Source organism: Mytilus galloprovincialis, chromosome 2 (assembly GCF_965363235.1).
Source record: "Mytilus galloprovincialis chromosome 2, xbMytGall1.hap1.1, whole genome shotgun sequence".
NCBI classification, from domain to species: Eukaryota; Metazoa; Mollusca; class Bivalvia; order Mytilida; family Mytilidae; genus Mytilus; species Mytilus galloprovincialis.
This window is the reverse complement of record NC_134839.1, coordinates 63,527,678-63,540,328: the sequence shown is the minus strand read 5'-3', so window position 1 is coordinate 63,540,328 and position 12,651 is coordinate 63,527,678. Positions and strand designations below refer to the sequence as shown.

At 31.7% G+C, this 12,651-nt stretch overlaps 1 protein-coding gene across 1 annotated transcript in view; it reads right to left on the bottom strand.

Annotated features, from left to right (window-relative positions):
* The window catches only part of LOC143062353 (uncharacterized), a 45,781-nt gene extending 35,973 nt beyond the window's left edge, over positions 1-9,808 (bottom strand). The window contains exon 1 of the mRNA XM_076234064.1: positions 9,562-9,808. Within this exon, the coding sequence (XP_076090179.1) occupies positions 9,562-9,576 (15 nt within the window). The 5' untranslated portion in view covers positions 9,577-9,808. The remainder of the gene's footprint in view (positions 1-9,561) is intronic.
* Positions 9,809-12,651: the final 2,843 nt, after the last annotated feature.

The following is a 12,651-nucleotide window of genomic DNA, read 5'->3' as shown; positions in this document are numbered from 1 at the left end:
TTTGGTCGAATTAAATTTGTCTTGGAATCAATTTAAAGCCATTTTGGGCAAAACGATTTCCAATTAAAGACTATTTAAAGATGTCTAAAATGAATGATTGACAAATACCGTTGAAGGATAAGTCTGCATTTTAAGCATGTAGTTTAACATTTAGCTTTTTTGCCTCAAACTTTTAATTAAATGAACTTGTCGAAAAGTCTAGTACCTTTGTACAAAGTCTCATTTGTGGAGAAAATTTTATAAGGCTTAACATATACAGTTTTATAATTTACACTTAACCTCAAAACATTTATCTAAACTGGTAAGATATCGATAATTAAGAAAACCTAAGCTTTCATCGACAGTTTACTGGTACATATGTAAATGACAGGCTGAAGCCATTTTCACTATGTGCTAGTTCTAAGGTTATAAGATAGCCTCTAGGCAAGAGACAACTAAATATATGTCTGTAGACAATAAGTTAATAAAGAAGTCTTGGTTAGTTTAGCTCAGAAATAGATATTGCAAAACTTACTTAAAGTATCTTTTGTTTAAACATATATACTTATAGTGGATTGGGAAACAAGTTTTGCAACTTATATAAATCCCTTTCCACTTTGCGGGTGCGAGTGTTGCCTTGTAGCGGCATTAGCCTACTCTTTTTCGAAATCCACAGGGATGTCTTTAACGTGCATCATTTAAAGAACGATATTGAAATAAATGTGTTATAATTGTTTGCCAAAGTGAAATCATCAGATATGATTTCAACAACGTTATCCTTAAACGATATAGTTTTGGAAATTTTTAAAATTTTTATTTCATACAGTTTTGACTTAGTTTATAAATGACACAGTGTTTTTATCAAAATAAAAAAAAAAGTTAAATCATCATATGTTCATGCACTAAGATGATATAAGTGACGCATTAAATTTGTCTTTTATATATTTTTATCTCATTAGTTAAATGGCTTATAAACAATTCTTGAAGATGACCGTTTTCTGTTCATATCTTAACATGCTTCAAACGTCATCTGGTCACATTTCTTTCCATTTCGACTGCATTAAGCTATATTTATTTGGTACTTAATTGAGAACTCAATAATTATATGACAAATCAATTAAGTTCTACTTGTCTTTTCGACTGTTATAATATAAAAATAAATAGATGTTGTACGAATAGGATTACTAATGAGACGACTAGAGTCACCACAGTCCAAATAACGTGGACGCGAGCAACTTACCACTTTGGTTTGATTACTTATCTGGCAACTACACACTACAGTCCTATGGATATGGATGCAAGCAACTATAGGACACTTTGGTGTGATTGCCAATCTGGCAACTTATATTTAAGTGTTAGATTTTTGCTTGGTTTCCCAAAGCATATAGTAATAAGTTAATTACGTGTATAATAATTTTTTGAGAATAAAAATAACTTTCAGAGCGGACTTGTATTTACACTTCCCAGAACCCTACCTATTGAGGCCGTATGCGCATGCTGTTAAATTACACTCGTTGAACCCATGCAAGATATTGTTTCCCTTAAATACATCCCATATTTCTGCATTCGTGGTACACGATATACCAATAAGTATAGTATTTCCGATCATTTATTGAATTATGGTCAAGGATTACTACGTTTTACGTTGTCTTTATTCTTTCTTGAACTTTTAAAACGATAAATAATTGACCTTGAGTCTCGCTGATCATAGTTCTCGGGTACAGTTACAAACAGTTACCTTATATTAGGGATAGTATTGTAATAATCCCTTCTCTTGATAATTATTTACAAATCATTAACCCCCGGCTGACTAACGGATACAGTTACAAAAAATATTGTGATACACAATTATTAAGAAAAGATTAGACTTAATTGTAATGTGTATTCCATCATAATTCACACCTGACTTTGAGTACAAATGTTTGAGAAAATGTTACGCCAATAATCAAAGGGGTTCGTGTACTCAACACAATTGACTGAAACCATGCTTCATATAAAAAAATCCCTGTTAAACCCCTAATCAACCATAAAAGTAATAAAAAGGTAAATGACAAAAACACGTATCTCTGCAAATACAAAAAAATAATTCCTAAAAGCAAAAAGGTAAAAGTAAGTTCGATAACATAACACAACACAGATCGAAAGTTATTTTTTAAAAACGAAAAGCAACATATATAAATTAATAAATCTCTTTAAAAAATTAAAATAATGAATATTCCGAACACCAAAGAAAATTCAAAAAATGTCAAAAGCTCAAACACATCAAACGAATGGAAAACAAATGTAATACTCCTGACTTGGTACAGACATTTCCTTAATATGTAGAGCATTAGATCCTACATTCAGAATATTATCTAAACATTCATAAGTAAAAGAAAATAAATTGAAACATGACTTTCCACATGTTATCCAATATGTATACATTTGTACAAGAATTTCCCTGAACAAGAATTAAAATTAGTTTAGACTAATTCATTTATATCTATGCTGGTTTTTGTTGATTAAAGGTGAACACAGATAGGTTTTCACTTTCCTCTCCTCCTTTTGGCTTTAATAACTTAACAGAAGGTTGAAATTCAAAATAATCTTATACATTTTCCTACTTTTTTGCTTTCTTTGATATGAATTGCCAGCTATATAGTACGTTTAATATTTCAATAGCAGGCTAAGGGATTCGTGTCGTCCCGACTGATCTCATTTATAATTACTTTTATTTTCATTCCCAATGTCAACTATTATACTTTGCCATCGCAAAAGTTAATTCGACAAGATATCGGACATTATGTTGCTCTATATCGAGTCTCCACCTTTTGTTGTAAAATGAAGGATTTCTCTGTTCACGTGCGTTTATGCTATTCATATTTTTTCGTTTCAAATTGTTAGTTTTATGTGATATGAAATAAGAAGATGTGGTATGATTGCCAATGCTACAACTATCCAGCAGAGGCCAAATAACGTGTATTTAGGCAATGGTAGGTCACCGTATCTCCTTCAAAAATGAGCAAAACCCACATCATTGAAGCACACTTAAATAGTGAAAATGGATATTATTTATTAGTCCATACCAAGTAACAGTGCACATTAGTAAATCCTAGACACTAAAAGATGAAAATGTGTGTCATAAACTTATTTTCACATCCCAAATAAATGTTGCAATTCATTTCCAGCATTGAAAAATCTTTTGATCTAAGTATGCTTTCTTCCGTCCTGGTCGTTCCTGTGTTAGGGTGACAGAAAAGGCGTTCCAAACGCGGCAAAACCGTTTTGTTTTTATTATTTTATTACAAAGGGTTGAAACACGTGGTTCCTGTTTATATTATTTCAAGTTTAATGGTGATATACTGTTGTAACAAATTCTACAGGCAAATTGACTGTCATTTAGTTTGATAGCCTCCCGTGTATCGATAAATGGCTTTTTTTAATATTGTACTCTGAACGTGGAGGAATACGTATATATAAAATAACGATTTCAGTTTTCAAAATCCAAAATATTTCTAAATGCCATGCTATGGACTAAAAGTTTCTAATATATATTAGGGAAACAAGGGAAACATCAAAACAAATTCATGCAAACAAAATTATTCTGAAATGTTTTAAATGTCTAACAACTTAATAAATGATCTTACATGTGTTTAGGATTTCTTTTCATCATCAATTAATTTGTGTTTCGTGTTGTTTCAAACCTTCACCAGTACCCTTCGCCAGGGAAAAAACACATATAAACACTTATGGGGTTCGTGTTGCTTATTCTTTAGTTTTATATTGTTTGTTTGTCTTTTTCATTTTTAGCCAGGTCGTTGTCAATTTATTTTCGATTTATGAATTTTACTGTCCCTTTAGTATCATTCGTCCCTTTTTATGAGCATCAAGATCAAATACTATGAGCATCAAGATCACATAAAAACACTTATGAGCATCAAGATCACATAAAAACACCTATGAGCATCAAGATCACATAAAAACACTTGTGAGCATCAATATCACATGAAAACACTTATGAGCATCAAGATCACATTAAAACACTTATGAGCATCAAGATCACATAAAAAACACTTATGAGCATCAAAATCACATAAAAAACACTTATGAGCTTCAAGATAACAAGGAATATGGCAAGCCGTTCTCGTTAAAACTATGTTTAAATCCCTTTTCAAAAAAAATACACACTGAGATTTAAAAATCTAAAATAACACACTGAGAAATCGAAATTACATACTGAGATTTAAAAAAATTAAAAACACACACTGAGAATTTAAAATTACACACTGAAATTTTAAAAAGACACAATGAGAAGAAATAAATTGAAAAACACATACTGAGAATTGTTAATTACACACTGAGATTTCAAAACTACACACTGAGATTAATATGCAAATTACTAATGAATATTTATGAGAGTGAATAATTCAACAGATTAATATCTTGATCTCAAGAACTCTTGTCATTATAATGAAATGCGATTCCTTCATCCAACATTCGTAATAAATTTCAAGACTTAACATCGCTCATATTTATATTATTAAGTTTGTTGCCTATATTTCAGATCATTACTACCAGTGTATCGCGATTTTTTTTTTTACTTAAAACCGTTTAAACATGGGTCTCTTTTCAAAAGTCTTCCAACTGTTACCCTGATTTCGCAAGGTAATATTTTATATTTTTGTTACGTTTATATGCTATAATAGACACTTGAGTAAAAATTTCACTGCATTCTTTGTTTTTTTTGCAGATTGTTCTAATGTTTTCTTATAATTTTAATAAAGTTTTTCACCATTTGGTTATATTTTGTAATAAGAGTAAATGGGTATTTTTCTTGTTCTTGTATTTCTTAAGTTTTTTTTATAAATGATTTGGAACTAAATCGAAGGACTAACGAGTTCTGTCCCCTAGTTGTTTTAAGCTTGTAATAGATTCAGATTAAGTATGCTAATTAGATATGTGCGCATAAAAAGAGCGCACAAATCTCAGTGTTTAATTTTAAATTCTCAGTGTGTAATTTCAAATTCTCAGTGTGTGTTTTCTGTTTATTTATTCTCAGCGTGTGTTTTCTGTTTATTTTTTCTCAGTGTGTCTATTAGAAATCTCAGTGTGTAATTTTCAATTCTGAGTGTGTAATTTTCAATTCTGAGTGTGTAATTTTCAATTTTCAGTGTGTAATTTTCAATTTTGAGTGTGTGTTTTTCATTTTTGTAATCTCAGTGCGACTTTATGAAATCTCAATGTGTAATTTTTAATTCTCAGTGTGTAATTTTTAATTCTCAGTGTGTGTTTTAAAGTTTTTAAATCTAAGTGTGCTTTGTTGTAATTCTCAGTGTGTAAATTTTTCGAAAAATGGTTTAAACATAGTTTTGAGAACGGCCTGCCATAGAGGAACGGAAACCGTACAAGATCAAATCTGCGCAGAACGAAGCGACCTATACATGAAATAAAAGTACTTATTTTACAATCACACTATCATGTATAGACTAAACTTTTGTATTGTAAGTCAGATCTTAATATTCAATATCAACAGAATTCACGGATAAGGAAGGTACACAAACTTACAAGGGGTTCGTGTTGCTCAGTTTTAATTTTTCTATGTTGTAGTGTGTGTACTATTGTTTTTCTTTTGGTCTTTAACACAGAAGAGAAGCGTATACACTGAAACTTCAACACAGGTCGAGTGACTTTCCTTTCATAATAAGCATGAAAAGCACCATCATTCTATATAAAAAAAAGAAGATGTGGTATGATTTCCAATGAGACAACTGTCCACAAGAGACCAAAATGAGACAGAAATTAACAACTATAGATCACCGTACTCCCTTCAACAATGAGCAATGTCCATACTGCATATAGTAAGCTATAAAAGGCCCCAAAATGACAATGTAAAACAATTCAAACGGCCTTTCTTATATAAAAAATGAACGAAAAACAAATATGTAACACATAAACAAACGACAACCACTGAATTACAGACTCCTGACTTGGGACAGGCACATACATATATAATGTGACGGGGTTAAACATGTAAGCGGGATCCCAACCCTTCCCTAACCTAGGACAGTGGTATAACAGTACAACATAAGAAATGAACTATAAAAATCAGTTGAAAAGGCTTAACTCATCAGATGGACAAAAATAAGCTATTTATAGTACATGTATATGAATATCAGTTTCTACGTATCGTATATAACCTAGTCGCACGTTTCGTTCTATTTGTCTTCGACTCTTATCTCTAATATAACAAAGTCATTTACACTACTTGTTGTCATATTATATTTTTGCTTAATATATTATGCGACTTGTCAGACAGACAGTCTGAAATTACATAACACTTCTTTTTATTACCTTCACAGGTTGACGATATCAAGTTTGTTTGTTCAAGCCAACTCATGCTGCCGAGTGTAACTTTACAAAGACAGTGCTAATATCTTATTCGTATTCCTAAACAGTTGATTGACAATCCTATTCTTTGATGTCAAATAGAATTATCTTCTCAATATGAAATAATCAGTTTTGTTTGGTTTTTTTCTTCTTTTTTTTAGATTCCGTCTTGACTTTGCGTAAGATTTTCAAATGAGTTGCATTATATATTTGCTTGCAAATAGAATAAAACACTTTATTGTAAGAGCATTGAAACGATTGTAATTATGGGAACCTTTACGTCCACTAGTCAAAGGAATAGATGTATAGTCATATCGTCATATCAATGTACCTATTTTTACCCTAATGTCACTTAACGAAAAAGTCTTCAGAAAAAAACATATCAATCTTATCCTGACGCTTCAAATTTACGGAAGCCATCACTAGTTGTTTGACCGTTATGGAATACTTGTTACACAGATGACAACGGATATGTTCTAACTGCCGTTACCACAATCCCGTCATTTTTTCCTCGAATGAGACCTACCGAATTTTCATCGGGTTAGTACTTGAGCAACACGACTCGCAGGTGTCACATGGGGAGCCGAATATGATTACCCTTCTAGAGCCCAGGATACCAGCCCAAATTCTTGAAAAAGTTCCATGGTTTTCTACTTTGTGTTTTGTATAATGTTGTTTGTCCTTTTGTTGTGTTTTTTGGCATTACATTGTAAGTTTGTTTTCGACTCACGAGTTTGATTATCCGTTTGGTATATCTCTTTTATGCGACCTATTCATACAATTGATAGGTTTAGTTAGCTATGAAACCAGTTTTTAATCACCATTTTCTACATAAGAAAATGCCTGTACCAAGTCAGGAATATGACAGCTGTTGTCCATTCGTTTGATGTTTGAGCTTTTGATTTTGCCATTTGATAAAGGACTTTCCTTTTTTAGTTTTCCTCGGAGTTCAGTCTTTTTGTGATTTTTTTTTCTTTTTTTCAATTAGACCAGGTGACTGAGATTTCTTCGGCTATTCATAACACTTTGACTGTTACATGTATGATTATTAACTTAAGAGTTCTACTCAAATATTTATTCAATATATAATATAAGTACTTGATTATGATATAACAATCAAGATGACATTAATTATTTATGAACAACATTACATGAATTAACTGTTTAAGTATTGAATGAAATCTATTATAATATTTGTCATTTAATTAAACATATTTGTTCCGACCACTTTGCTCTATTCTTTATTTTCTTTATTTTTTCTTTCTTTTTTTTTTTTTTTATCTTTTATGAGTTCCCTTTTCATTTTCGCTACACCTTGTCAAACTGATAGTTTATTGAAAATAAAGACACATATACATTAGGGGTCAGCTGAAGGACGCCTCCGGGTGCGGGAATCAAGTTCGCGCTGCATTGAAGACCTGTTGGTGACCTTCTGCTGTTGTTTTCTCTATGGTCGGGTTGTTGTCTCTTTGACACATTCCCCATTTCCATTCTCAATTTTATGTACATTATATTTTAACATTCTATTATTTTCTTTTCTTTATGTGTATGATCTTTATTCTGCATGCTTTCCCCCCATCATTCTCTAGTCTGTAAACACCATTCTGACAGACTCTAATGTATACGATTACAAATCGATCTTACAAATAGTTTAAACCGCAGTTTTACACATTTATCCATGAACATTATTTTATATTAACCGAGTTCTAACCCAACTACATATATGCATGTACTAGAACTATTAATTGAACTGAAACTGCCTCCACACATTTGTTTTTAGTTTTTAGTTTTAGAATATCCTATTGCTATATCTAAGCACACTTGAGTCTTCACCTTTATTAATATTAGTCTGTCATAAGGGAAGACATCAAAAGTTCAATGTAGGATGAAAAACTTAATTCACATAGTTTTTTCACTAACCCCCCCCCCCCCCCCCCCCCCCCAAACCACCACCACCACCACCCTCTTAACTTAACTTGGGGAAAAAAATAGGGATACATGTAAAAATCGATTTTAGATATACAAAACTTGCAGAATTTTAACCCCACCCCCAAGCTATTTGATTTAAGTTTTTTTTATCCTACATCGATCTTTTGATGTCGTCCCTAATTCTTAATAGAATGGCACTTGCATATGTTTTAGTATTTTTAAGCTAATGCTATTTTACTGTTAGTTTTAATATACAATATGTGTTATATAATATGTTATCCAATATTTCATGTTATACGCAATGGTTTATATGTATATTGGAATGTATAATGTTATACAAGTGTTGAGACGTAAAGTTTGATAACCTATTGAATCAATATACACTATGATAACATATCATTATATTATAATTATAATGATGGATGAAATTTGAAGACGAACAAATGTATTGGATAGAACACAAACTAAGATAAAAAGAAGACAAGAAAAGGAAGGAGAAAAAATGATGAAAACTTAGGTTTTGATGATGACGCCGACGATGATGATGGACCGTGCAAGTACCAAATTAATTAAATCATGAACATGTTTGAAAACTATGAGATTTGGTTTATTCGAAAGTTCAAAGTGTCTGCAAGACAACAGTTAAGAATATTATTTATTGGAAAGCCAATTTAGTAAAGTTTCTCTACACATAGTGTATTTTGAGTAAACGAAAAATATATCATGAACATCTTCCATACCTGACCCACACTGACTGGGAGGATCCAGTATAACGTTTATTTGAAGATGTCATAGTTTTAGAATGAAACCGAAACATTGGAATTTGGTGTACCCACTTTTTAACATAGAATGCATTGCTATGTGGATAATGTCCGGTATCTGACAAAAAACAGCTTCTCATTAGCAATAATACCACATTCTTTTTATATTCATAAGTTGTATATGAAAATACACCAATCATTTAGCAAGGGCTTGCGAATGATAAGATGCTAATTGTTTAAATAATGCGGCTGTAACTTTTTCATTCTTAGTGTGTCGGTTTTATTTTCACCAATAATCAGATCCGGGACTGTGATATAGTATAACAGTCCCAAATAAGATCAATAACCACACAGACATGTTTACAGATTCACATTTACCATAATTGAATTCCACGTTTCAAATCTGGAAATAACCTTCTTAAGTGCTGGTTTCTAATTAAGATACATTGGCTTGTACATGTATATACAAAAAATAAGATCGCAAAAAGCAAAGATAAAAGTATTAATACATTCAAGAAAAACTTACCTTTGTATAATGCATTTTTGAATTTGGATGGTTCTTTAGTTGACGACCTTTGTTGTTAATCCGTGTAATAAGTTTCTCAAAAGACTGATTCAAACCTTATGCATATTTATATACTAATTTGCGAATTGAGTTTCTTGGGCCATATACGTCAAATCACAATTGGTCACCGTAAAGGCATTCCCAACTCATAAAACTGAACGTAACGATAAATTTACAGTTTCCGGCTCTTAAGACTCCGATTAACCGCTCACTTTAAGTCGGCATTTATATCTGTATGCAACATGAAAATTGGCTAAATGGTGTACAATAAAACCGAGAAAGCATAGAAGAGCCTCCGAAGTACATCGCTCATTAAAATTTTATAGTTGTAATTGCGATTGAGAGGATTTATACACGTTCGAGTGGGATCGGAGTTTCCTTTCGCAAGCAGCTTTTTCGGTTATTTTCTTTTTGATGTTTGCCGTTTTTTGTGTTTAATCATCGTGTATAATTACAAATCACAGACCTGTTGACCTTCTTGAAGATACACAATTTAAATTTGAGACGTTGTACTTCAGTTTTAATGTATTTTAAAATCGTTATTTATAAATGGTTGGTTTATGTTTGGTCTGGTGGTTATGTAAGATGTGTTTTAACCGAAGGACAGCTGTAATTACAATTAGTTTCAAAGTTTTTAATGCAACTACGAACTCCCCCGATATTTTGTTTATTGTTATAGGGAATTTACCAGTGCATATAAATTTTTTATGCTTTAAGAGTTTGAGAGACAAATTAAAAAGATAAGAGAAAGGTCAATAATTATTAACTGACAAGGTCATCACCAGTGCAAAAAACAAACATATAAGTGCAACCAATTTTTTTCAAAATAATGCTTATACATGTATTAAAAATCACCTTCGATTTTTTGTACTTTCATTCCCTCGTTTCTTCACTGTTCGTGTGCTGTATTGTTTGTCTTTTCGTCGCCTTTCTTCTTTGAACAATTATGACATTCATTTTGACTATCTTTTTGGGTATTTTGAAATTTGTATTTCCGTCTTGTTGTTGATCTGTTCATTTATCGTTTGGCAGATTTCGTATTTCTATTCCAATATAGTTTTGTTTTATTTGACCCTCAGGTTTTTAAAACAATAAACTTAAAGATACTCATATGATAACATAATACCTACGCAGCAGGTATAGTGCTGAGATGCCAGGCTGCAGCTGGTTCCTGTTTTTCGAGTGTTTTTGGTTGGATTTGTTTATTGTACGCTTAAGGCTACCATCATTGATATGATATAAATTCTAAACACAAAGATTTCTTTTCTAGTACTAAGTAGTGAACCGAGGATTGAAATTCAAATATGTCAGTATTTGTTATAAACAATTAGTAATAATTCAATTTTGGATGTAACGCGTCTTCTGATTGGCTTACGTTATTTTGTCATCAAACCATAGACATAATTTAGTCATGTGACCGTGACGTCATCAACGTTTTTTTTTCATGGTTTTCTACGGTTTAAAATGGAATTTAGAATTAAATAGTTAATTAAGGAATGACTGTAATATTTTTTCTGTCTATTCAAAATAACATAAAAAATGTGGTGTGCTACGCGCGTTATTCAGTGTGCACCAAATTTTTAATGTTATTTCTTCAGACAGAAAAAATATTACAGTCATTCCTTAATTAACTATACTCTATTTTAAGTCAAAAACGTTAAATATAGTATTACGAAGATACAAAAGGGAAATTCAAAACTCACCAATCAATGCAAAACGACAACGCGATGGCTTGACAATACTGTATAAATCATGTATAAACTGAGTTTTACTGTGCGTTTTTCTGTGTGTTTGTCCAGTCTACATTGGCTAAAGGTTTAGGAGGAGGCGGTGAGATCTCACAAAACATATCTCATTCCGCCGCATTTTAGCGCATATCTTAAGACGGTAACCTTGATTCTTTTTATTTGTGTTGTTTTGTTTTAATGTGGGATATTTTCTGCTCTTTGATACGGTTGTTCACATTTTGTCCGTTTCTGTTCTCAATTATAAAAAGCCAAAATAGTCTAGCATTGAACATTTTTAAGTGAAGAAACTTCAAGGTTGTTGAGCAGTTTACACAGTAGAAACATATAAATCATTTAAACTTTAAAAGTGCTTTCCAGATTCTGACTTTTGCAGTACATTCGTTCAACCGTGACTCATAAACAAGTTATTCACACTCACTGACATTCAATAAATGGTTTTGTAGTACAAATGTAGCAGTTAGTTGGACATTTTAATCTTATTATCAAATTATGTTCAAGATATTATCAGGACTGAAGTTTTTATTGAAGACATATTCCACGAAGGAAAGTCTCAAGGTATTTAATTATACATGTACATTTTTGTACTTGAAGAGTCTGACATAACAAAACAGTAGCCAACAATTTCGAAAATGTACATGAAATAACGCATCTTATTTTTGTTCGGAAAATCGTTTTACTCCTCAAAGCTCCATACACGTATTACCAGAATTTCATTTTGATATATCAGTGCTTAAAAGTTTAGTAGTAATTGAATTAAAATAAACACGCGTCATGTATGGAAAAGAGCAAAGACTGGTCGGTTCGGAGTCAGAATAATGTGTCCTGGCAGGGTGATCGCCATGTCTTTCTCTGGACTATAATCTTAATGTTAAATATGCGTGCTCGTCGTGATATGCATGAAAATAATATTAACTCAATATATTTAGAACACCATTCCAACATTTATCATTATCCGTTTATTTCTACGTTTATTTAGCATGTTTTCTTCCTTTTTTTTAAAACTTTTTGGCAAATTAAGAAAAGATGTGTGTAAAAATAAGAAGATGGGGTTCAAATGCAGTGGAAAATAGCAATTACAGGTCACTGTACCACCTTTAACAATGAGAAAATCCCAGACCGAGGAAAATTCAAAACGAAAAGTTCCTAATCAAAATTAATGACAAAATCAAAAGCTCAAACACACCAAATGAATAACTGTCATATTCCTGACTTTGCACAGGCATTTTCTTATGTAGAAAATGGTGGACCAAACTTTTAAAGCTAGCTAAACCTCTCACTTTTATGACAGTCGCGTCGGCTTCGA